Below are 27,718 nucleotides of genomic sequence, written 5' to 3' on the forward strand. Positions count from 1 at the left end.
TTTATTTATTTGTTTAAAAACTTTGCTGAAATATTGGTGGTTTCTTGGTTATCAATATAAGAGACGCTTTTTCGTTCGAGATAATTTCAGTTGAATTTTGTAAATTATAAAAACCGAATAGAATTTTTTTATTGGTCGTAAATAAAATTAATAAAATAATTAAAAATGTAGTTAAAGCCAAAGAAAATATTATTAAATATCCAAATGCGCACATATTCCATACTATAGGCCGTAGAAAAACTTTAATATTTCGCCTATAAATTGATGCACAGATATATACAAATTCTTCACAACTTTTGCTTATTCTTCAACTTTTCTTTCCTCAATATCGTTTTTCGTCTTTTTTTTTTTTTTTTTTTTTTTTTTTTTTGTTTAAAAATATTTTTTTTTTTTTTTTTTTTAAAAAAAAAAAAAAAAAAGAAGAAATGTTTTGTAATACACTTATGCAGTCATATACGAACGTCAACGTTTAGTGTCTGCCCACAGTAAGGGTAAAATTCACAATGACAGACAATAAGAATATATAATTTCATATCAAAGTATTAGGGGTTGAAAATGCTTAGAAGCAATCATTGTCCGGGAAGTCGTATACTTTACACTGCTTTAGAAAGCATGCGCATTACTTTACGGACTCATTGTTAAAGAGATGAAGAAAAATTTACTTTACAAGGAATAAACTAAGCGAAAAAATAATTATTTTCTTATTGTAAAAATTCCAGCTAAAAGACATATACGACACATATATATATACACACTATAGTGAGATAAGAAGGAAATTATATTTCCCTCGAGTGAATTTCATATTACACTCAAAAATAAAACGCCGTATATTGGATTTCTCATGATTTTTGATACCATATACTATGGCAATTCTGATGATATTAAATGATATTTGATTTTCCGTCCGTGTGTCCGTGAAAACAATAGAAGATAATGTATTCTATTGTTTACTAAAACACGCCGAAATCTCTTTTTGTATGAAAGTGCTTACACTCGGGCTTTGTGTCTAGTTGTTATGCAATAAAGAACGGAATAATCACAGGAGGATGGGAGCGCCGAAAATAGGATTTTGAATCCCGAATACTGAGGTGATATTCACGATTCTTATCTACTCGACTACTCAGGCCATCCAAAATTTATCTAATCACATTTACTTGTTGATAGATTCTTTCAAATTCTTCAAATTCTAGGAAAAATTAGACAGAAAACTTAAAATTACGCAAACGTATTCTCTCCTCGAATCTATATGTAGCAAAATGCTCGGCAAGGAAGTTTGCAAATCGGCTAAAATTTCGGGAGCTTTCAGAAAGTTGTACAATCTATAAATTTGGGTTTTTTGGTTTTTTTTTTGTCTTCTTGTTTCTACAGTCAGTGAGGTTATATCCCCTAATCCCCATCGTAGATATGGTATTTCAATATGTCGGAAATATTACATCAAAGCGGAAATATTTGGAACTTTGGGCAAGATACTGCTTTAAAGGCCGACAGTGCTTTTAAAGAAGTGCGGACCTAGAGAAATCAGAATAGTCCTATTAAAGAACTAATCACTAAAGTCATTGCGCACCACGTTTCTAAAATTGCACTCTCTATTAAAAATTATGAAAAACTGTCAGAATTATTTGCATTTCGATATCTTATTAACGCTCGGACATCACGAAGGGCCCTCAAGTTTGTTCACGAGACATTCAATCTTTTTTAGTTATGTAAGGCTTTGCGTTAGTTTCAAAAAGCAATCTAAGCAAGTTCCTAATGGTAATGCCCAAGTTTTATTCCGATATTCTGACAAGTTAGAATTTTAAAGGAAGAAAGCAAAGGATTTTAAAATTTTAGACAAGCATTGTAAAGAATAAATCACAAAAAAAAATAAATAAATAAATAAAAATATAAAATGTGTATAAATGTCTTATACTTGACCTTACCTCAAAAACCGGATAAGATATGATTTTCGGAACATACGGCGACATATATCATAGAAGATCTTTAATAAAGACAAATATTCGATTACGTCATAAACTTAAATAAAAGAATAATTTGTGCAAAATTCGCTCTACGGCGGACACTGTTTTCCTTCCCTTTAAGTCTTTCAAAACTTAAGCGCACATACTGAAGCTACGACTTATCTTAGAGATATGACTGATTGACTTTGATGGATATATGCCGCAAAGTTAAGACTTTTAATTGTTGTAATATTTTAGCTACTCGAGCAGTTTCAAAATAATGACTTATATCGATTTGTTTCAAATTTTGCGGTTTAGGGCAGGTAACCAGGTGGCAACAAAAATATGTAGATATGTTTTTTTTTTTTTTTTGGAATCTGCAAGTTAGCCATTTGTGATGTGCGTATCGTCGAGGGGTCGATTCAAATGGGATTCAAAATATTTGAAATGCTCAATGCTATCCAATCAAAGTTAATTCTCTGCATACATAAATTCGAATGATTTCACGGGTCCGCACGTAAGTCATTCTTTTATTCTCTGATGCATACCGAACTATTGCCCCGATCATCAACAGAAAAGACGTCGTCTTTCATCATCTTTACCTGTCTTTGCGTACCTCTAATGAGTGGGAAAAAATTGAAAGGGCTTTGCTAGGAAGCTGTAATATAACCATTCAACTATCTGGCGCCTGACTCGCCCAATTCCCATCCGTTTCGCTCCAGATTTCTTAATGGTAGTATACCTTCTTTAAAACGGTTTTGCGAAAATTATCCGGTTTAGTGTTTCGCCTAGAAGCCCCACGAAGCTCTACGCTGATGACATAATGGATTATGCAGAAAAATGCGAAAAGGGTATCAATCGAAACGACTCGGCTTTCATTTAAAAAAAGGAGCGTATTGTGATACACTTATGTCAAAGTATTTTTTAATCAAGATTTGTACAATTTGAGGGTCTTATCCAATCATGTTGTAGAGTATGTGGACTAACCGCATCCTCTTTATTGGGGACTATTTCACATTTAATTATTCAGCTTGGTACAAGGTCCATATTTGGACCTATTTTACTAAAATCTACTTGTAGTACTTGTACTTGGTAATTTTAACCTTTGCATTCTCCCAGCTCTCCAAGGACTTTGCACGGAAATCTAAATAAATTTCTCAATTATATGTAACGCTTATATGCACCAGTCATCATTGCGAACGATTGACTTTGAAACTACTTAATTTAAGGGAGAAGAATATTTCAATTTAATTTTTTGGTTATTTATGTACGCTACACAGGCGATAAATTAGTATGAAGCCAGTCATTGTAATTATGTTTCGAGGGCTTCTAATCTTGACAGACACATAAATAAATAATGATATCCTTTTACATTTTAAGAAACTTTTCTCTTTGTTAGGCAATAAATTTCACATCCTACGACGCTTTTACTAAAGTTGTTTTAATGCATCCGCTTTTACAAAACAGCTGTGCCTCTTGCCTAGATTTTTGCTTATGGGATGATGCTCTTGCGCTGACTAATAATTTAGATTAATTGTTTGCAAATGCCTTTTTTTCTCTCTCTATCCCTCTTTTTCTTTCTTTCTCTCTCTAATGATGAGCTTATGCTAATTGTGTTATTTCGCCCATAGAGAGTCTACCTCATTATATCTTTTTTTTTGAGTTATATACAGATTTCTAAAAAATGCTCGTGTAAGAAATTCGCTTAAAAAAAAACTCGCTGATTACATAGAGTTGGTTTACGCGCAACATTTACACGATTTAAAGCATTCACGCGAAATAAAGAAATTCTTTAAATCAAAGGTAAATACAAAGGCGAGCAGACAACGCTTACAAAAGAATGGTTGCGTTAAAGCGAAAAAGATGTCATGAAAAACTTGTAATGTTTGTTACGACTAAAATTCAAGTGACAATTTTTTTATTTCGATAATTATTTATATAGATACGTAAATTTCATCTTTTTGATTAATTTAATCAATACTCGGGCTCATCTATTATAGGTGCCTTTTATCTCAAAGAGTTATTGCAAAAATCTCTTAATGTAAATAGTTGTAGAATTCTTGTATCTATTGGAGGACAGAAGTTAATCTATTCTTTACAACTCCATGGGTCCGGGCTTATGCAACACCCAGAGCGACATGATATAGATTCGCATTTCGTTATAAGTCACCGATTCAAATTGATTTTATTTATAAAAGTTAATCACACATCACTCAATAAGTTCGTAAGATGACATGAATATATGAGATGACTCTTGACGAATCCATTTCACGTAGGACTAATCTTCAAAAGAAAAGTGTAAAAGTATGAGTTTTATGACATTCTGACCGTTAGTTTATACGTTATCGTTGAATTCGTCAATATTGACGATATCTATATGCGATATCTTGCGAACTTATTGAACGATCTGTTGTTTCTGCTGGTTCTTCCAATTCATTTCTGTCCAGTTTCCTTTTTGTTTTCGATCCACATGTCCATAAATTAAACCTAAAGGGTAACGCATTGGTTCGAATCGGGTTTACGATCGTTCTGCTTATTAAGATCTATTTTGAAAAGTGATTATAAGAAAAAAGTTTCAGATTTTTATTACTTCATTAGCGTTCTAATTGAATGAAACGAAAAATTTGTATAAGTCAGTCTTGCAATAATATATGGCAAAAGAATTTATTTTTTATTTACTGTATGATAAAAATTGGTATTTCGGGCTATATAGGCCTATTTTTCACAGAGCTTTCCGTGGATTTCCAAGCATTTATATGGCAATATATTAGGCTTTTTGATATTTTATGAGAGGAATAGAGAAGATATGCTATGATATAAATTGGATCTCAAATTATATTTTCAACTATGGGTGTATTAGTAAACCGAGCGAGATCAGTTTTGGACCAAGCGTGCAGATTTGATGAATATTTACGTATTAGGTTTACCGAAATATCTTCACAGGATCAAATTTATCACTTTGTTTTTGGAGATCGTTTCAATATACTTGGGCAAGTTGCAAGCACATTTTTTTGCGCATAATATTCTTATTCGGCCAATTTCAGCTTTTTACCTTCATTTTGGCGACAATGACAAGTCGACAAAAATAAGGGATCAAAATGAGCCCTTTTAGTATAAATAGTTATAAGTCATAAGTATCTTGAGAACTAGACTATGTGTCACTAGTCACATAAACAAACATCACCAAAAAAATGTCGGGAGTTTACATGCTTTGTAACCGTTTTTAACATACTCGGTAGTTTTAGTGTTAATGGACGAGATAATAAAAAAAAAAATATCAACCCTTAAGCCAATTGACTTAAAACCAACAACAATCAAATGAACTCTAAGTAGTAGACATATTGTTAAGACTATAAAATTTTAAGATTCAATCTAATCTTTGCTCTTTTTTTTTTTTCTTTTGCTTTTCTTTTAACTATAAAAAATTGACAGACGTTCAAGACAATTTAATTTGTTTGCCTTCAGTTTGTATGAGAAAACGATGTGTGCATTTATTGGGGAAGAGCACAAGTAAACCAATAAAAATATGTCGCTTTTTGTACTTGCCATCAAAGTACATGAGTTTTTTTTATTTTTTCATTCTCCTTGCCGGCATAATGGGTAATAATATTGAATAACAATATTGAAAGAAACTCAAACACAAAAAAATACCTTTTCTTGGACCATCTCAGCAATATAGTATACTAGTGGATCTAGATATTGATGAAAATTTCGAAAAAAATCTTAAGTTATCTAAAAATTCTGACGAATGAAATTCTTTCCGCACTTATGCAATTCATAGACCTACACCCACGTAAATGAACATTTAGCATTAGTCAGAGAGCTATCAGATTTTGCAATCTATTCTAGTATTCGCTTAATACTACAGCCAGAATATCATTAATGGTAAGGCTCTAGGCACGCCCCCATTATCAATAAGAAAATTTTTTCATAAAAGCTTTAATGGTGCGTGTCCAAGTTTCGTATTGGAAGCATTACTGCATTCTTTGTTTGAATAACACTATGTTCTCCTTCTCTTCTTTATCCGTAGCTATTTAATAATACTCGTCAGCTTTCTATGTTGTAACATTGCTTTATGTTCGTTGCTAGTGCAAAGTTATGAGTCATCTATCTTAACTTCAATTTTGTGTACACTATTTCCAATTGCTTAGAAGGACATTTCTCTAACACACATTGTGTTCTCCTCTATATATGTGTAAATATATATATTATCTCTTGCTGTCTCTCTTCATTTCTCCCCACTCTCGACCATCTCATTCTATTTCCCTCTTTCATTGCTTTCCCAAATCGCTCTTTGGCCATATATTACACTTTGTTCAAAATAAGTTAATATGGGATATAAATTTTCTTGCAATACTTGTTGTAGGATGAAGGTATGCTATGTTATTCATCATGCTTGTAACATCTATGAAATAACTATTCAAAGTTGATTTAGCCATGCTTTTCTGCTTGCTTGCACTTAAACTTTTCAAAGTTGATTGCCCCCCCAATAGATTCTGCTAGATCAAGGTTAAATAATAAAATTTATACACCAACAAATCTGCCTGTAATCAAAGTGACCAAAGATATCTTATGTGCGAATACTTTGTTCCCCTGTTTACGTTGGCTATTCTCCCTTTTAAAATTCTAATCCCTTACTCACTTTGGAAGAATTGTTTGCAATATGCGAGCAATGAAAGTAATGTAAAAAAAAGGTGAACAAGCTACAAGTTCGGCTCAATCCAAATCCATTTCTAATTTGAATGCAGTATGGCACGAATGTCCCATGCGTCCCATATAGACTTGTGTACGTTATGTCGCATATAAAGTGTCTTATGGGATTTCAAACGACAGTTTTATACAATCTGGCACTAAAGAAGAAACATAGTCCACCAAATTCACATATGGGCTTTGGGTAATTGACAGAGTGATTCTATTAGGAATGAATTTATGAATAGACTTAAAACTTCGAAAAAAAAGCCTGTAATTTGAAGGGAGCAATTAACAAAGTGAAAAGTTAAAAGTAATTGTGGGTGAATTCATGATCCGATTTAGGCGGTTCTTCAATGAACAGAAGTGAGAGAGTCTGATAACATGATAGACTGAGGTAGCTACTATGATATATTTATTTACATTAATCAGGAATGTACTAAGCCTTTGCTCTGAAAACTTTCATATAGTTGGTAAATTTTTCTCCTAAATTTTAGATCATGGGCGAATCATTTTCTCCCATCATTCTGTATAAGTGGGAAATTTAAGTTTCCTATTTCAATTTTTGCGATCTTAACCTCTTCAAAAGCCTAGAGTAGAGGCTGATGTACAGAGATCGACTACGCTGACGTAAAGGTGAGTCTTTGAAGCGTAAATTTGAGCGTTGCACTCATTCATACTCCTGCCAAAAATAAATCCTTTGGAAAAAAAAGTGGTCTAACCTTCAAAGCGTGCTCATTTCTTGTAAGATATTTTCTGTCTCCTTACTAGGGAGCGGATACCGAACAAATCGAAAACCACATGTATGGGTTCAATCTACAAGCAGGAAGTTTCCAAGTAAATCTTCTTCTTTAAAAATAGTTTCTATCGGTTGATAATATTTTTATAAAATATTTTAATGAGCAATCCGTACGAGTGACTTTCGATAGACACTGTTTGGGAATTGTACGGAAAGGAACACTTCAAGGCTAATATATTCGAAAATCCAGAGATGATATCAAAATGAATCATTAATTATTGTGTAGTTTTGGATAAAAGATGTTTTCTGATGACTCTTCACAGTCAAAGGATATATCGGAGCGATTTCTCCTTTTTCGAGAGGCCTTCTTTCTCTATATTCACTAACGTTGAGGCCTTGTCAGTTCGCCGTGATATTAAATACCTAAACAGTAGTAGCTGCGCTGATATTTCCTCGTGGACGTTAAAAGCCTGTGGAATATTAGCAGCAATATCTTATTGGAGATGTATATATACATTTTTTTCAATCACTCAAGGGATGTCATCTATTCGTGTAATATGATGATCGGCCGAGAGGAGAGAGAAGAGAAAGAAATAAAGAGAAAGCGGCCGCAGTGAATCTGTGTCCAATCGGTAAGTGTTATGCCGTCACCAACTGAGCACTCACTACAGCTGCGACCAAAGAAAACTCAACCGCACTTAAGATTTAAACTCACGAACACTGACTTTGTACTTGTGGTTCTTAACAACTCCCCTACTCAGGCGGATATGGGTGCTTTCTGCCGGTTAAGATGTTAGCTGCTACTTTGCAAGATAACACTTAGCAACGCCGGTATAACAGACGCTCGCAGAGTTCTGGGTTTGACTTGGCAGCTGTTCACTCAGTTTCGCAGAGGGTTAACGGGGATTGTTTCGGTGCCTGAGTGACGGGATGTCGTTGCGCCCTCATATATTAAGTGTTTTTAGTACAGAGGTCAAATTCTAAACATTATTGGCATCGTCTGGTAAAAGAATTTGAAAAACTCTAGTAAAGAAAGAAACGGCTCTAAAAAACCCTGTCTCGCGCTACCACCACCGCGGCCAATTGTAAAGGGAGCAATTGTTAAGTTTTCAGAAAAAATAAGAATGACTTTCGAAAAATTACAGAATGTTGGCGCTTGCTCTTCAAAACCTGTACACCTCTGCGACAAATTGTCATCTTTTGGGTGTAATGTGCACCAGTGAAACGTTAAAGCTTGTTCATACTCAGTGGTCACATGCTTTCCTGACGAAAAGTTCACATTTTCGAACACGAATTTTTTTATCCTTAGGCAAGATTCAAAGCAAGCTTCTAATATGCATAATTGATAATGAAATGGATTGAAGTTGTGCCTAATTGAGTTTTTTTAGGCATAGCTGGCAGAGAAATTCCTTTTATCTCAGAAAGTGTTTGTTTATGTTCGATCTCAGCTGAACATATCTACACGTTTAGATTATATGCACATTTAATGTTGGTTGTCAGTGTTTTTTGAAATAAATTTGACGAACAGTTTATGCCTGCTTGAATTTTATTTTTGAATTCCACTTTAGTGTAACGTTCATATTTTATCATTGCTTTGTTCCATTCGAATACAATTTGTTCACTTTAAGTGCTGCAGCTAAAAAAAGTTAATATAAGTAAGTTTATCGGCATTCAAGTCGAATTATATAACCGAACATATTATGCATAAAACATATTATGACACGAGGATATCATTAAAAGAATTTCAAGCTATACAATGCACGCAAAGGTTCAATTACATTCGATAAAGTGAACAATTTTTATATCCATCTATATATCTCTTTCTCTAAATTGTGAAACACTAAACGATTCGTAAATGCTTTAAAAGCGCGTTAGAACCGCAATTGAGTTTGTATATCTAAGAGGAACATAGAAAAAGCAAACAAAGTCGTGGATATCATCTGCTTATGTTTTTTGTTCATAAGACTCAGGGTCTTAGATTCTTTGGGGTTCTAGACTTTAACTCACTATATCAAGTTTCGCATAATATGCTATATTTTATAATGACAAGTAAGAAAATTGAATTCGATCGGGACCGAAGCTTTCATACCCATCACTGGTTACCCCAAAAGAAAACAAAACAAAAGAAGTTAAAGAACATCATTTTCATGCTTCATTATGGAGTGGCGCAGTTGATTTCTTCTATTTGCAAAATAAAACTTTTTGTCGTAAAGGCGTGTGGGCGTTGTAGGTGTGTCCTTTCAAAAGTTTAGGTCAATTCCATATTCTTTTGCAAATTTGTAGGCGATATCTTCATTTTCGCTAACGGCAGAATGTTTACCATAAGTACTACAAAATTGGACACACGGACAGATGGACAGACGAACAGGCAGGGCATGTTTAGATGCATTCAAGATTTGAAACTGGACAAGAATTTGTATACTTTATGGGGTGTTTGAAGATTGTCTCTGCTTGTTATAAAGGTATTGAAAAAATAATTAAATTTTGATACGCTATAGTATGGAGTAGGTGTGGTCAATTTTTTTTGCATTTTTTTCCACAAATGCTAAAGCTTCACCCGTAGAATATGCATTCAAATTTTTACGCATTTATTTGCTATACTTTATGAGTATTTAGCAGAAAATCGATTTTTCATTCCCTTTGAAAAACAGAAGTTTACGTGGTGCTGTGGGCGTGTTCTTCGATTGGTTTGGCCCATTTTCAATACCAATCAGCCTGAAAGAACTTTCAGTGTTTCTGCCAAATTGGAAGTCGATAGCTTCATTTTTGCGGCCAAGGGCATGTTTACAACAGACATTACACAGACGGGTATGCTTAAATCGATTTAGAATTTGATGCTGATCGAGAATCTATACACTTTATGGGGTCTCCAACGCTTTATTCTGGGCGTTGGCAAAATGAATATACCCTGTATCCTTCGGAAATAGGCATAAAATGTAATATGTTCTTCTCCTTCTTTTTCTGTTATTCAGCAAACCAACAACTGAAACTTCACTGAGATGGAAAAAAAGGGCCCTATATGTGTTCTTAGCTGCCCTAAGCCAGTGTGTACTTGAAAAGACTTTTGTAACTTTTACCGAAGAATAAGTCTCAGGTGTTAGAACATAGATTATGAACGTAAATACACCCACAGCAGGCAAATGGACCAATCTTTAATCACTGCTGATCAGGATTATCTGTGGGGCTGGTGCATATTCCTAATCGTCTGGATGAGGTGACAACCCTAGCATAACTTCATATTTCTGTGCTGCAAGCAATAAGTAAAAAATAAACGCCTCAGACCAAATGTGGCTTTTATCTCAAATTCATCACTCATTAATTGATTCACAGACAGCTTCACTAACTATTCCGTCCAATAATCTAATCGATACTTCCGAACACTAGCAACTGATCAACGAAACAAATATACTCAGTTTTTTCAAGCTGTTCAACTGATGCTTTCGCACTTAGTAGCACAAAAATTTACAAAGGCGAACCATATTTCAGGTTTATGTCTCCGTTTTGAATAAATAAACCTCATATACCGTCCAAAAGTACGTTCCAATGGCAGATACCTGTGCAGCAACCTCAACATAGAAAGGGTAAGAAGAGCAACGACTTTGCCTCATTAGTGGTTTTGCACAGGAACTCGCAAATCAACGCTATATCCAACCGAGACATAGCGAAGTTTATTCCCAAGTTTTTGTCTCAAGCATGAAAAATAAAAATGTTGATGATGCTAAACTAACTTTGGGAAGCTTTGGCGGCAAAGAGGAAGATTTATCAGGCAATTTGTGATCCGTGCGAACTATCGCAAATTGTCACGAACACGAAATTCAGCTTCCAAATGCTCAGCAGCCGTTGGTAGTCGAGCGCATCAAACTGCGAAATGCTCCTGGAATATACAGGAGACGGACAAAGAAATGAACTTTTTTCGCTGCGTATATGGGCATATTTTTTCCAACCATGGTAAAAATTTCATCATTGAGGATGTGGTGTCATTTACTTGCAGTAATCCGGCCAGTGAGATGAACGAGAGAGGACTAGCTGAACAAGGCGCTGTAGCCGCATATCATAGTAGAACATTCTCTTGGCTGTAGTGAGCAGGCAGTTCGGATCGTAGGCTTCCTTTAAGATTCTCCATACCCGGCCACTAGTGGGAAACAATGTGAATAATGATTCTTCAGATCGCACCACTTTTTTCCAATTATCAAGTGTCGGAGTTTTATCATCGTGGCACCACTTTTTTGACTTCCAATATAAAGGGTTTCCCAATCGCAGCGCTTTCATGATTGTTCGATTCATGCGATTTCCGCCGTACAATTTTCCTCGGAAAGGTGTTACTCAAGCGTGTGCTGATTTCTGCCGTGGTAATTTTATGTTGTCTAGCCACACCCGTCTTTTAATATCCGTCAGCCACTGCTAATTAACTTCGAGTTTCGTTCATTATTCCTCTTATCCGACATCATCATCTCTTGTGTACGCCATCATTACTGCGTCGCTCGGTGAACGTTAAAGAGCTCAGCTGTTTTCATCACAGACACTTGGGCTAATCATGCAATGACACAGTAGTATAACGCATAGTGTTCATACGATTTCATCTATTCCCTGCAGACAGGATCGTCCATATCGACATGCTGGAGATAATGTTATAATATTTTAAAGGAAGACTTCATCAAGCGTACTTATCGTTTAACACGTATATCCTTTAAGGGATTTCTAAAATCGAAAAGATAATTTACATGTGCTCCGTGCCTTCAATAAAATTTGAAAAATCTTGAATTTAACCATAAAGGCAACGATAGTTCTTCCTGAGTATGAGCATATAAAAGTTGATTTGTTGAAAGTTCAATATTTCTTAGACTCCCTTATACGTTTCATTTAAGTCAACCCTTAATTTAACTTAACAACTTAAATGTTGACATCTTGATAATATTTACGTTTAGTTGATTACGGTTTGCGGACAATATAATCGTATTTTATATCGAAAGCACTATATTCGATGCCATACAGTAGCAAATAATAGTAAAAACTCTTCATCTGCATGCATATTAGAAAATGAATTTTCTTCATTGCTTTCTCTCTCTCTCTCTCTATTGCGTGTAGTTTTCTTTTATATAAGCAGAGAATGAGAGCGAATGTGTATGGATTGCCAAAAGAATGAATCATCATCGTTCGTGTAGGTTGATATAGTATTAGTTATGTTTTTGACTTTTTCACAATTTTTTTTTTCTTTTTTTTTTTCTTTTCTCTTACTTGTTCTCAATGAAATACATAACTTGATTATTGTAATGTTTCGAGAGTTTCGCGTCGATGTGTTAGTATAAATTTGTATTTTGCTATTTCGTCCTTTCTTCCTTGCCGTTGAATATACGTGAGGTCTCATATCGGGAAAAGCTTTTAAAGCAACAAAACATATTGTATGACTTGGTATTGAACATTTTGTTATTTGCGCTTACGCGTGTACACCTTTAAGTGTTTGCATCGATATAGACGTAAATGCATGAATGCAATTTCATGAAATTGTTGAAAGCGCTGGTGACACTGTATGCTATTAATTTTGATTTCTTCTCAAATCGTAATAAAATATTTTACATTGGCCAACAAAGAGTGGCGATGCAATTTATTATTATTAGATAGAGATATAAACGTCAGACTTGATAATCGATATGATTTTTTGCATACACTTGCCAATATTCATTCGACCATCTCTCTTTATGCTTCCAACTCTTGAAGATTTTGAAAATTTTTATAAAAAGCCTAATATTCATTCATATCGGTCTTTGAATAAACTCGCGCTTAAAGTGAACGTAACTGTCCACTACACCAATTCTTGTAAGATGATATTAATGAAGTTTGTGCGGATGTGTTCAACAGTCCGAAAGGCTTAATTAGGCCTATTATTATGCCAATCAACTTGGAATCATTTTCCGAATTGATTCAAGTACGTCAGTCCTTCCGTCCTTCTAGGTTTTTGTATTATTTTCTGTGCTCCAATTATGTTTTGCAATTTTCGTGACATTTTGATAGAATGCAATGTTTCGAAATTGGTTAGAGCAGCCCATATTTATGACCGTTCTTCACATAACATTATAATTTTGAAGAAATCGTTCTATGAGAAAAATTTGCAAAAAAATTGTATTTGGCATAGTAAACGAATGTGAACAATTTTTGGGGATTTGACAGCATTTTTTGAACCCGCTCTCATGTATACTTGATTACAAGAAATAAACCATTAGCAAGAAGGTTTAACTTTTATTATTCTCTAATGAAAGTTGATGCAAAATTATAAGTTGACATAAAGTGACTATCTTTTCAACTCCTTCCCCCATACGGATTATCACCGAAAGTAATGGTTTACAGCAAACAAGCTTCATGTTTGACTTTTACAATGAAACTTGATGGACAATAGTCAGTTTTGTTGCGATCACGTTAGTTCACGTTTTGGTTATCTTCGCCTATAAATGTTCTCATGAAACGTTTTGCACATTTTGGTGTTTTATGAAGAAAACAAATGAAGAGTTGTATTGCCTTGCTTGGCTTGCAGTGTTCTCACTAGTTCTCTCACTCGTTTTGCGGCATCACGCAAGAACGGTCGCTACAAGGCATAAGAGTATCAAGTATGTACCTTAGGTAGCCTATGAATATTCTTCAATAAGCTAAAAGCAGATTTTATGACATTTATAATCCAGTCATGGAAGAATGAGGATTTTATTTAGATTGTCGAACCAAGAAACCTACCCGTAATAGATTTAATCAAGTCAACATCTTCTTGGTCTGTACATTCAACCGACTGGTTGTTTCCTTGCCACCTGTACATGCACAACTGACTTCCAAAACTTAGCCTTTAGCTAAAAAATTTGATCCATAGCAATCAACGCACACAATGAACGAACATTTATAATTTACGTTAACCTTAAGGTTGGTGGCAGGTAAAACGAAGACTTTAGTGATATACAGACGTGCAACATACAGTCTGTAGATCATGGTATAAACATTGCCTAAAATATCAAGGACTCTTATTGCAGTGAATATAATTTGCTTATCCTGTTTTCACTGTTTTCAAAATCTGCTTTAGCTGTTGAAGCATAAGCATAAACTGAAAATTCATCATAAAAAATATATGACTCCAATGACCTCTCTGTACTTAACGTTGCTTATGTTTGTTTGTTGAACTCTTCGCATGAGTTTAAACATAAAACGGATCCAACATCAAGCAATCGTTCTACCGATGACTCATATGCTTTTAACACGCACTATATGTACATTTATGTACATATGCACATATTCATACAAACATGCATGCATTCATGTACATACATGTTTTTATAAACTTTGTTTTTCTAATCATCAAATTTTTAAGTGTTTTTTATTTTACTCCAGTCGCTGTTAAATGCTTGTTCACTTGAAGGTTAACTTTAAATATATATTTAATTCTTATATCACCTTCAAAAGTATTTGTATTCTATATAATATATATATATAAATTTTTTTAAAATATGGAATCTTATAATGTTCTTATACGTATTCCTGATTTTAATTTATTTTATGCTTCTAAGAAGATCGAGCAATAATGACTTTAAGTAATTAAAATGAAGCATAAGATGAATATTTTCATCGGCTTAACAACGTAACCGAAATTATTATGAATTCTCTTTCACAAAAGTAAATATTATCTCATAGAAAGTTTCTTTCATTTACAATACTTTCTTGCAAGTAAACATTGGATGAAAACTTTCACAGGCAAAAGATATTTCACTTTGCTCGGCGAACAAGAGATACAAGTCTGATTAGTGCACAACTTTATCAAAACTTGCTCTCACAATATGAACTGCAGCAAGGAAGGAAGCTTTATTCGCTTTAGGTACAATCTTGGATGGCCGTCACTTGAAATTTATTATTTTTTTGAAATATATTGCTCAGCGTGGAAGTATTCAAACTGAACCATTTTCACGTTGTGGTTTTAGTTAGCCCTTAGGAAATATTTGCATAGAGTTTTCGACAAGTACGTCTTATAGAATGAAAGTTGCAATCTTTCGATTATTTCTAATATCCTAGCAGACGAATTGCAGCCATTTTTTCCAACAAAGCTTTAAATAGGTTAAAAATTCTTTTGTAGTAAATGTTAGATCGATATATAAATTGCAAGTTACAGTTTTTGTAAGACGGCGTCAGTAACGTCCATTTTCAAACTGGATCTGTGATTATCATAAGCAGTTTTCTGTCTCAATTTTTGTGATCGCAAGCGTTCCAACAACAGGTGACTTTCCCCGGACTGGTATCAGTCAACACCGAATTTCACAGTAATCAACGATATGTCCATCTTATGCGGTTTCGATCAAAATGCAGTTAATACCTGTCCTGCAGTGTTGGGTAAGCAAAAAACGAACAAAATTAATCCGAAGAGCAATATCATCAATAGATATCACATCACTGAACACCAGGTTTTTGGTCTAACATACTATTTTTTGTTATTTTGTTCGATGATCATTACGCCATGAATATTATACCATGCGCCTACCGCGAACGCCATAATCTTGCCAGTCAACTTTTATCTTGTCGAGGGTAATGATGGTTCCATTTTTCATTCTTTTGCACATATCGCATGGAAAAGCCTTTTTTATTTTACTTGAACAAGTTATTGTTTTTGTTCAAAAGTGAACAACAGCGGGACGCATTTTTTGAGTGCACCTTTCGTATAGATAAATGTTCATCGAAAACGGTGAGTGGGCTGCCTCAAGAAACTTCACTTTTCAGTCTTCCAGTAGGAATTTATTATTACCTCCCTTCTTCCTCCTTTTCTATTTTTTTTTTTTTTTTGGTGCAACTGCCCAATTCCAACGACCTATTTGCCTTCCTTTAAAACTAATAAGCCAATCACAAATTTACTTTTCCATAGATAAGATAAGTCGCCACCGATGTCTGTCACGGCAATGCTGATTGTTAACTGTAAAGCAATTTTTAATCAACAAATGAAATCAAGAGTTTTGCACTGCTTCCAAAATAAGAGAAATAAATGACTTAACTAAAGCCACTGTAACATTTAAGCTAATTGCCAGATTATTGCAGACGGGAGACATATTAAATCTTGTTTTACAATAATTCCAATCTATGCTAATTGTAATAAATTGTTTTTGTTAAACAAACTAAAAAACAACAAGAACAACAAAAGTACTTTTTCATATTCTTCTCCTTTCTCCAATTCTAAAAAAGAAAGAAATACCCACTTATATATGGAATGTGATTAAGGCTACAGTAAAATAATAATAAACCAGCAATAGTCAGCATAGGCAAGTTATTAAAAGCAATTAAAAGGCTCTTAACTAGTTCCATTTGTTATGAAAGCAATTTGCTTAAAAAAAATTATTTCAATTGTGTTTTATTGTTAAATGGAAAAATTTAACATTTAATTAGCTTTAGTTTCTAGTTTAACGCTTTGCTCTTCTAGCCATTTGTACTCAAATACGAACTGATGTTTGCAAATTTCTTATCGCTGCCGTCGTACTAGGTAGTCGTGACGAGGTAGTGACGAATTTCACGCTGTTTATATCCATCACTGAAGGATGGGAGCATATTTCTTTTTTCTTTTTTTTTGCATAATATATAAAAAATAATATATATAAACAATATAATATATATAAAAATAAATAAATAAAATAAATAAAAAAAATAATAAAATAAAATAACGTATATATAAAAAAAAAACCCAAAAGGAAGCTTCAGAGATCCAACAAACTACACATATTCTTGATCAGCGTGAAATTCTGAATTGATTAAGCCATGTCTGTCCGTCTTTGAGTTTGTGTGCCCTGTCTCTTGGTCGCAAAAATGAAACTATCCACTTCAAATTTAGTGGAAACATTGGACAGACTAGTATTGAAAATGGGACAAATTGGTCAGAGCAGAGGCCCACAGTCGAGCGTAAACTGAACGCCATTTTCGTAAACAAAAATCTATAGGTTCTTGCTCCTTAGTTAAAAATTATACAAGTTAAAAGGTTGAAATTTTTCACATTTACTTTACTTTACAAATGGAAAGATTGACCACGCCCACACAAAGTTTCAAGTGATTACATTTTATTTTTCCACTTTCTTGGGGTGTTATGTTTATTAGCCATAAGAAAAACAACATAGAATTTATAAAACTACTTTGTACATTCCTCAAATGTAGATCTTATTACTTGGCTAAAAATGGGTTAATTCTAAAGTAAATATGGTAGACACCCCGATCTAGTGGATTAATTTTCTTTTTTCTATAATACCAGCGATATGGATATCATATAAAAGGTCTTGGAGAACAGAATGCGAAAAGCTAAGTGTATTAATTCGAAGCTAATTATTGTGGACGGTACCATGGTGGTGGATTAATTTTTTTTCTTTTTATAGTACCAGCGATATGGGTATCATATAAAAGGACTTGGAAAGTAGAACACGGAAAGCTATGTGTATTACTTCTAAACTATTTATCGTGGCCGTTATGATGCTATATCTTTTAGTGAAGTAGAAAATGAAACATAAATATTTTATACCGTTCACTTTTTGATGGCAAGCAAGGGGCGCCAAAGATTTTAATGGTGGTGGATGAGATTCAGTCCCAACCGAATACAATTTTGTTATTTTTTTTATTGTGAACGTTTCATAGAAAACATGTAATTATCTACCTTGCTTGCTCCCTGACGGAGTTCAGGAAATTGGTATCGGCCGAAGTCGAGCGTTGTAGCACTGAACATTTCTCTATAATAAACACAATATAAAAAGCGCGCCGCTCAGCTCGAATACAACTTCACTTTCAGTGTGATCAACTTTTTCCTGTATTTCCTTCTGGATGGTTGCCAAATACCACGATTTAGAGGGAAAAAAAAACCGAACTCGTTGGTCAATCGCTTCAAACGCGATGTCAACGCTTTGTAATGCAAAACATTTCTCTCCATACTGTTCTCATCAAATATATTTTCGCTTTACCGGAAAATTGCCTTTGATTGCAGTCAATAGTATGCCCAGCTCTTAAACTTCTCTTTCTACGTATGTGTGCACTACATAAAAATTCACTACTGGAATAATGTGGTGCTTACGTGGAATCACCAACGATATATGTTTTAGTTCATTTATCTTTCCTCACGAAATATCACGAAAGCTAAAGGCCGCTTTAAGAACTTTTTACTGTTATATAAAAAACTTTGATATACAATTAGCTTGATATTGATAGTAAAAATCCAATGCTTTCAAGTTTTGAATGGTCGACCAATTCATTGTAAAAAGCTTCGTCAATTTCAAGTAGATTGAAATCAACTTTTGCTTTTGTTAGCATAAAACAAGCAAGTCAGTGACCGAATCTTCTATACCCTTCCCCGTTTTCATAGACTAAAAAAATTTCCGTTCTCTACCATAATATTAGGTGAGTGTGGCTGATTGCTTTTTTTGAAGGTGAAATAATACGTATCGCGTAACTGTCGTAGTTTGTGAGTAACGAGCAAAATACAAGGAGAGGTATCTGCTTTCGTCGTATTAGAGGTGTGTCTTTTAACCGATTCGGCGAAGTTTTCACTTTTGCAACAGGAATGTTTACAGCAGATGCTACACAGTTGGGCAAACGGACGGATGAACAGACGAACACATAAATGTGCTTAGGTGCATTCCGAATTCGATTCTGATCACAAACATATATGCATTATGGGGATTTTCAAGCATTCGTCTGAGCGTTGTAATGCAATCGCATCTTGATGCATTATAAAATTGGGAGAGCGCGCTTGCCAATTTTTCTATAGGTTTATCGGCTGTGGATAAACTACTTATAGTACTGCAAACTACTATATACTTATAGGTTTATAAGTAGTGAGAGAAAGCCCATTTGTTTTACTCTTTGGATGACGCAGGTGTTCCTAGTTTACGTTATGGATGAGTGGTTCACTCACTTTTAATACGATCCTCCTGCAAAAACTTTCAATTTTTTTGAAATCAAGAATGTTTACAATAAGCATTACACGGACGGACAGATGGACATTCTTATATTCAAGCAGAATTTATTGCTTATCAAAGACGTGCATTATCCTAACGCCTCCGTTTTTGGGGGTTGCAAACGTTTTGACAAAATTAATGTACCCCTCCGTTCGGGTTGATTAAAAAGAAGAAGAGAGATAAGCAATTGAACAATATTTTGATGCACGTTAAGTGCGTTAGCTAAAAACCAATAAACATCATTTGCAGTAACACACTCAACGTGCACTTGCATATGAAACTTTTGGTCATCGAATACAATTTCCGGTAATTGGATCCACTCTATCGCGTAAAAAAGGAAAACCAAACAAATGAATAGTATGCGCGTATGTGCGTTGGCAAGTTTTTACACTGCAATACGGTTGCGAAACGTTTGTTTCACTCCTATATATTTCGGGCACCGCATGCAGAGTTATTAACTGCTGCATACCTTACTGTTTGGATGATACTTTTGTTTACTACCCGCCTTTACTATCTAGTAAATAATTCTTTTAGCAGCTTAGACGCTAGTAATATTAAATAAATATCTCTTAAAAGTAAGAGAGGTCGTTATAATTTTCGCTACATAAACATATACCATTTCTGTAATAACAATAGTTTGTATGTAAACATAATTTTCTAAAGGCTTCAGATAGATAAATAAATAAGGAAGCTCTACTCTACAGGATTTAGTAAAAATATATTTATGCCATATGTGCATGCAACCACTGGTTTGCGGTTTCGGTAACTGCTTTATTATTATATAACTACTGCAAAGGGAGTGAGTGAATGTTTGTTTGTTTGTTTGTTTGTTTGTTTCTAAGGGACGCGTTCATAAAATTCACTTCAACTTCCCTAATAATAAAGGATACTTTTTCTTCTTCCTGCTCGCTAATGTTTCGAAATAAGTTCTTTTCCCCAACACATACATCAGCAAAATAACAATTTTTATTAAGAAAAAAAAAAAAAAAAAAAAAAACAAATAAAAAGTATTAAGTTTAAAGTGTGTCCAAGTGGGTACATTCAAAAGTTTCCTTGGCTGCTGCGGTACTTATCAGCATTCCAACTATCAATATCAAAGAATAAAAATTGGATTTCAGCAATATTTCCAATTAGAAGAGAATTTTGTAGTTCATCATGTAAGTCATAATAAATAGATCTGCAGAACACCCTAAAAAGTACCTACAGATAAAGCAAAATTCCGATGGGAGGAGCAAGAACAATGCCTTCTGAAAAAGCCACCGAAGATCAGTAAAACTTTGCAAAAATTAAAAACAAGTGAAAACATTACTGTCGTCCTAAGCGGACTATTAGATACCCTACACCACATTGTCTAGCACAATTCTTATTTTTGCCATAGAATACAAAAATTATACCCTCTTTTTGTAGGAACGTACTATTATGAAACTGTATATTAAAAATTAGAATTCTTTTCAAATTAAGTCTTGGGTTCCATTAGAAGGGTTGTGCCCAAGAGGTTCAAAAATTGAGGCACTGTGTATAACATTTTTTATGTTAAATTACTATTATGGATCAATTTTCATTACCACATAATTTTGAAAAATTGGACTTTTCTCTCCTATAAAGAATTAATTTTCATCAAATCCTTACATAGGGTAGGATTCAAAAAATTAGCCGAGTTGGTCCAAATTTGGCAAATTTGGTTAATATTTTTATGTTAAATTACTATTATGACATAATTATTATGACAACTTTTGTCGTAGGAACTTCCGTTTTCGTTATATGAGAGGAGGTTCAAAAATTGCTCCAGCCGGTCCAAAAGTTGTGCGTATTGTGCAATTGAGAATGCCGAAATACTGCTACTTAGGCACTTTTGTCGCGAAATTTGGAAAATTGCAATTTTTTTCCATATAACGACTGTTTAGAAAGTGAAGTTATATGGGGAGTGATCGAAAAAGTGAACTCATCCGAATCATTTTCAATAGCGTTCGTTCTTGGAGCAAAACACGCCATTCTACCAAATTTCATTAAAATATCTCTAAAATGCGACCCGTAGCTTGAACCCAAATTTACATGGACGGACGGACAAACAGACTTAGATCAATTCCGATTGTGATTCTGAATATATCCTGTACCACAAGGGATGTATAGGTTATGATAAGATTCATGTGTAGATTTAATTCTGTTCATCTGCACTCATCCGACTGTCATATATCGACACGTTTGCCAAAATAAAACTAAAGGAAAATATAAGTTAAAAATTATCACTGAAACATAGCAATATTTAGAAGTTCCTTTAATATTTAGCGTGAATATCGAATCGTTTCATTGACACAACAGCAACGAGTAAAAAGGCTTTGCATATATTAATGTTAATAAACTAAAAGTAACAGCTTAACATTTGAATATGGAAGGATATAGCTAACGCGACGTCATAAATCTGTTATTACGACTCTTAAAAATATATATGATGAGCGTCATATCGCTACTTTACTGACTGTATTTTTCACGCTCATCATATGAGTTAGAAACAGGCACTTGTATCCCATAGGATGATAAGCGGAAGATGGGGGACTGATCAGCCAGTGTTTATTACTATATTCATCGCATTAAACAAATAAATCAGCTCGCAAGCTTTATCTTTCGGCCTGCTAAACTCCTCCCGTTTTCTTCAAATATTTTTTTGAAGGTTGTTCAGTTTATTAATTATTGCCTTAAATTAAAGAAATGGATAAAGCGGTTTTATGGTTTGCCCACATAGCAAAAAATATTTAAAAAATTCTCCTTCTCCTTAAATTCCAGTCTATTACTATTATTAATATAATTTATCTACACCATAGAAATAAATTGCGGAAGTAAAAAAAGTTAAGATGAACACTAGTAACCAAGACTATCCTTACCCGACAATTTTTAGCTTTCACCCACAAAATATAATCATTCCAGGTGTTATGTTCAATAAGTACGAAAATGATCAGCATTAGTATAAACAAGCAAGAAAATGAGGACCTCGATATTGAGTGCATAAAAGAGATTCAGCTTATATTAGCTCTTCGCTGGTTGGTATCGAAAATGGGCAAAATCGATCGAGGGACACAGGCCTACAGTAGTTCTTGAAATGAAGACATCTCTGTTTTTCGAAACGAATAAATAATTGGTTTTGTGTATATATGTTCTATGGGCGATGCTGTAGTACCTCTACAACAATGGCCACGCCTACTCAATTTTATAGTGTACAATCATTTCATTTTTTTTTCAAAACCTTTGGAACGCGCAAAAGCAAACTTCAAACTCATTACAAAGTATATAAACTCTAGGCCAGTTCCTAATTCGGGATGCACCTATTCACGTCTGTCCGTTCATCTGTCTGTCTGGCCAACCGTGTAGTATCTGTAGCAAACATTCTTCCCTTCGCAAGAATGGAGAGATTGACGACAAATTTGCAAAAGAATAGGAAAATAACTCAAACCGGCGAAAGGACACGCCTACAACGCCCTTGCACTTTTGCAACAAATATTGTAAAAATCTTTACTGTCTCTGTTTTTTGGTTGTTGCTCATAAAGTTCAACACATATATCATATAAAAATTTCCACTTTTATTCTGAAAAGAGAGAAACTCGTCCACGCTCACCTAATATAATAGAGTATGAAAATTTGTTTGTTTGTTGGTTCGACCGCAGATGCATATAATCCTTTTCTTTATTAAAAATAAAATACTATGGCTTATGGATTTTTGTACATTGCTTTATATTCAATGGAAATTTTTCAATATATTTCCATATCTAAAAACTATTGAGCGCATCACTAGATATAGTGTAACTTAATCGAAATATATGATTATAGGGATGAAACAATAAGTTTTTCCCTAGTGAAGGATTACAATTTTTTCGAGTTTCTAATGTCTACAAATGTTACAAAACCCGTAAGCAACTTATTGTTTTTGCTGAGTAAAAATTGCTGCTTGTACTTTTCCATTACTTTTCCATTCAATTTTCAATAAAATAGTCGGCAGCATTTCTATGCATTCAATACATTTTATTTCTAAGATATATTTTATTTTTAGAAATATGACCGCCCACAATACCATTAACACTTCTTCTGCGTATTCAAGCATTCAAATGAATCACTCGCATCAAAATGTAACATATAGTAGAATATATGTATTTGCCCTTTGGAAATTTTCCGAGCACTATTTATTTTTTTTTTAAATACTAGCATCCTGAATATTATTGCTTCAAGAGAAGCATTAAAATGTTTTATTATTTATATTCACAGATGGAGGCGTCAAACGAGGTATTAAAGTCTTTTATTATTTATATTTACTAAATGAAGGAGACACATAGGCATGAATAATTGTTGTGCAATCTACTACATGCGTAAACATGCATGTTAGGTCATTTAAAACAGATAAACTTGATGAAAGTACATATGAGTTTGTGAAGTGAGCGAATGAAAGAGATATAGGGATTTTGATGTCCTGAAGAATCAATAATTCTTAAACTTTATGTTCATTTCTTGCTTGCCAGTTCAATTAGTGTAAAGAAATTTCGCAAATCACTTCAAACAGAAATACTTGCTCGTGATATCTTTTCTTTACAAGTCCTAAATAATTTCTTTTCCTTATCAAAAAGAGTTAAGCGAAAGTCTTTAGAAATATACGTTTTCTTATTCAAAAGCAGAAGATGTAATTAGATTTTATAAACATCATTAATCTTGCTGCTTCAGAAACGTTATTACGTTTAGCACGTAAGCATATCTAAGTATGGTATATAAGTTCATATATATGCGCATATATATATGCATACGAGACTGTGCGTATTTATTCATTTATTTATTTTTTTGCTTATACGTTTACATTGAGCCAATTTAACGGCCAGTAAGTCTATATCCTGATTATACCATGGATTTTAATATTTTCAAAAGTCGTTTATACAGTAAATAATAACAGCTTCGGCTCAAGCCGAATATTACTTCTGCCATCCTTTCAATTTTTCTCTTTTTTCACATTACGTTAGTCATCTTTCTTACAAAAATAATACAAACTATAATGATAATGTTTTGCTTTCACATAAACAAAATTTAAATATTGCTCTTCTTTTCTTTTTTTTTCCTTGCCTAAGACGAACACATATCCCATGTGGAATTTATAAAATGTTATTACAACATATCTCAAGCATGACGAGCGACAAATAAATGCCGTCGTGTTCGTGCGATGGGGCATCCATTAAATCAAAGGAAAATTGATTTTTCACCGCTGAACAATTTTGTTATATGAAAAATTAAAAAGCAAAGACTTATAAGAATTTCAAAAGTATAATAAAAAAAAGACTTACCCGCAATTGAATATTGTGTTTTTGCTTCCAAGTTTTTTAATAAGAAAAAACAGTCCACACAATCAACTTAAAATAAATTAAAATTATTCTTGTAATTTTTTATTATTAAAAATTTGTTCAAGTTGATATTTTAAATATTTAGTTAGTAATATTATAATTAACTAACGGATTTATTTTTTATATTCAATATTGCTTGACACAAATTAGAATTCTCAATTGGTTTTACTTTTCAATGGAAAAGTAATTCATTTTGTAATTATTATTAATGAGAAAAACTATAGTAATGTATTGTTGATAACCGTAACCGTTCCGTAGTCCGAAAAGAACAGCGTTGTTCTGACTGTGCATAGCCTGGAAAATCCTTTAGAGTTTAGAAAATTCATCAAAAATGCGCATTTGTTTTCTTTGATTTTTGCTAGCGAGTAAATGTGTTTATCGGCTGTCATTTTTAACTTTTCTTTTTTTTATTATCCCCGTAGTCAACGCGCAAGTCCTGAATTTGGAAAGGGTAATTTTCCACAACATTTTTTTCTTATCATTTTTGCATAGGAAACTATACAAAAAAAAAAAAAATTTACAAATAAACATCAGCTGTTTAAATGTTTGTCGTTGTTTTTGTTTTGATTATTTTCACAGAGTAGCCAGGTGCACAGAAATTGAGCACTGAAAAAAATACCATAAAAATATCTTATCCATTTTACCCTTAAAAGTGTGCGCTAGTAGGTTGGAAAGAAAGTTATTTCAATACATCTTTTTCCTCTTTCTCGCTGTTTCTGCCTCATGGAAAGTGTTGTAGAGGTAAAATGGAAGAATTTGTGCACCAAATGGATTTTAACATGGCCTTTAATGAGATTATTGAAGCTTTTCACTAAAATGTATTTATATATAAATTTGGTCCTGATCTACTTGATTGTTTCCATATTCTCATTATTCGTTTTAAGTAACTCTGCTTTGTTAATTCTCTTTGCTGAGATGTTAATACGTTTGCTTATTTTTCTATGGGTTCAATATTCATTCGTCTCTAAAGATTTAACTTTTAAATTATTATCAATTTCGTCAAGTTATTTTAAGTATAGTAATGCATTTTTGCTTAAGGCGACTTACGACTGATCGTAAAATGGAATCTTAAGAGTTTAAAGTTGAATTTATTCCAAAACGACATCTGCAATTAATTGCTGCAATGACTTCGACCATAAATAATAATATTGAAAAAGAAGCTACATATAAACATTGTTACGTTTGAACATCGCTATAGTAACTTCCAGTATCACAATTACAAAAATTCAAAAAAATGCCGAATTAATAAACCCAAAGGTTTTGATCGACTTTCGCTTTTGATAACAAGCGCAAAAGCAATATTGGCAAAGACAAACAAAATGACCCTGAAACTCTAAGGTACCGGGAAGTGAGAATAAAATGTTTAAATCGTATAGGTTGGACATATGAACCTCTCTACCGAAAAGAACAAACAAATGATTGCTAAAGAAGCCGTTTTATGTTTGTATTACATGATAATTTCCTAAGCTGGTATTATTGTTTTTCTAAATAGGCAAAATTCTTATTACATCTAAAAGGTATGCCTCTATTAATTACAAAGAGCTTTGGCATAACGATCGGAGATGTCTTTCCAATTTGCAATATCCCATATTGCCTCAACGTATTTAGCGCGTACATTCTTATATTGCAAATAGTAAGCATGCTCCCAGACATCTATAGTAAATAATGGCACCAAACCTATGCAATTGAAAAACAAAAATAAATAAATAAAATAGACATTTGAGAAAATAAAAAAAAATTACCAGTAAGTGCTTCCAATGGTTCTTGATTGCTCACAGCCAGAATTTGTAATTTCTTAGACTTTTTGTTAAAGCCCAACCAACCCCAACCGGAGCCCTGAACACCGACTGACAAAGCAGACAAATCCTTTTTGAATTGTTCCATACTGCAAAATTGTTCTTCAATGGCTTTCTTCAATTCAGCAGAAGGTTCCGATTTGGTTGGAGATAGATTTTGCCAATAAATTGAATGATTTAAATGCCCGCCCCAGTTGAAAGCATAATTCTTGGAAAGTTCAACCACTTTATTTAAATCTTTTTTGCTGTGTGCCTCTGTCATTTGCTCTTCCACTGCATTCAGGTTATTAACATAGGTTTGGTGATGTTTGCCATGATGTACTTCCAAAATATCTTTACTGATAATTGGAGCCAACGCACCATAGTCGTATTCGAGTTTGGGTAATGTGTGCTTGCCGCGCACGACCGCTCTAATGTATAGGAAAAGAAAAATGTTTTATATATACACGCACACCTTTATATTTTAATATAATTATCGCTATGGTTTTTTATGTAATCAATATTTTTTTATTTTTTGTGAGCCGCTAGCTAACAAACATAAATACTACTCACTTGATTGTTCGACTGAGATTGCGATTTAAGAAAGACATCTTCTTAAAAATTAAAGCAGCTAATTTTCCGCAGCGCACGTAAAATTACTAACGAACAAATAGCCGACTCTAATAAATTTTCGATTTTTTGTCTTTTCAGACAAAATGGTGGCGTTGCCATCATGATAAAAAGTTTAGTTTTATACCATCCGTTCCTAATAAGAAAAATGGGAAAACGAAACGTTCATAAAACAAATGGTATAATTAATTGATTTGAAAAAAATTTGGATTCATATAAGTGATGAAACTTAATTTTTTTTTTTTTTAAATATTTAATACATGTAATTGAAAAACATCTTTAGGGTAATTTTGTATATATACATATACATACATTATACGATTTTTCACATATATAAATCTATAGAAACCTTCGGAGGCCGTACAAAGTATATACTCTTCATCAACATGAAATTCTGAATTGATCAAGCCATGCCTGTCCGTCGGTGTGGTGCTTGTTGTTGGAAATTTCTTAGGGGCAAAAATGAAGATATGGACTTCAAATTTGGTAGAAATATTGTAAGTTTTTGCACGCAAGTTTGTACAGAAAATGGGTCAAATTGGTCAGAACAGAAGCCCACAGTGAAGCGTAAACTGTACGCAACTATTCTTTTCTTAAGGGTTTGGAGGGTTTTTGCTCTTTACTTAGTATCTATAAAAGTTAGAAGGTT

General features: G+C 33.5%; 2 protein-coding genes across 2 annotated transcripts in view; both read right to left on the reverse strand.

Annotated features, from left to right (window-relative positions):
- The window catches only part of LOC119636827 (kinesin-like protein unc-104), a 50,398-nt gene extending 25,690 nt beyond the window's left edge, over positions 1-24,708 (reverse strand). Inside the window, exon 1 of the mRNA XM_038032481.1 lies at positions 24,608-24,708. The gene's annotated coding sequence lies outside the window, so the exon portion shown is untranslated. The remainder of the gene's footprint in view (positions 1-24,607) is intronic.
- A 1,375-nt stretch (positions 24,709-26,083) lies between these two features.
- On the reverse strand, positions 26,084-27,158 carry LOC119636829 (superoxide dismutase [Mn], mitochondrial). Its single transcript, XM_038032497.1, has 3 exons — positions 27,013-27,158; positions 26,407-26,870; positions 26,084-26,341 (listed from the first exon to the last, which is right to left on the reverse strand). Exons 1-3 carry the CDS (start codon positions 27,048-27,050, stop codon positions 26,193-26,195), a joined length of 651 nt encoding a protein of 216 aa, XP_037888425.1. The 5' UTR covers positions 27,051-27,158; the 3' UTR covers positions 26,084-26,192.
- Between the last annotated feature and the right edge of the window lie 560 nt (positions 27,159-27,718).

Source organism: Glossina fuscipes, unplaced genomic scaffold (assembly GCF_014805625.2).
Source record: "Glossina fuscipes isolate IAEA_lab_2018 unplaced genomic scaffold, Yale_Gfus_2 28, whole genome shotgun sequence".
In the NCBI taxonomy this organism is placed as follows: Eukaryota; Metazoa; Arthropoda; class Insecta; order Diptera; family Glossinidae; genus Glossina; species Glossina fuscipes.

What these genes read in the sequence shown, in the direction of transcription:
- LOC119636829 (XM_038032497.1), bottom strand. Translation starts at nt 27,050, where the DNA reads ATGTCTTTCTTAAATCGCAATCTCAGTCGAACAATCAA. An exon ending in AATCTCAGTCGAACAATCAA is followed by an intron (nt 26,871 to 27,012) that starts GTGAGTAGTATT and finishes CCTATACATTAG; the next exon opens with AGCGGTCGTGCGCGGCAAGC. An exon ending in ACCATTGGAAGCACTTACTG is followed by an intron (nt 26,342 to 26,406) that starts GTAATTTTTTTT and finishes TCAATTGCATAG; the next exon opens with GTTTGGTGCCATTATTTACT.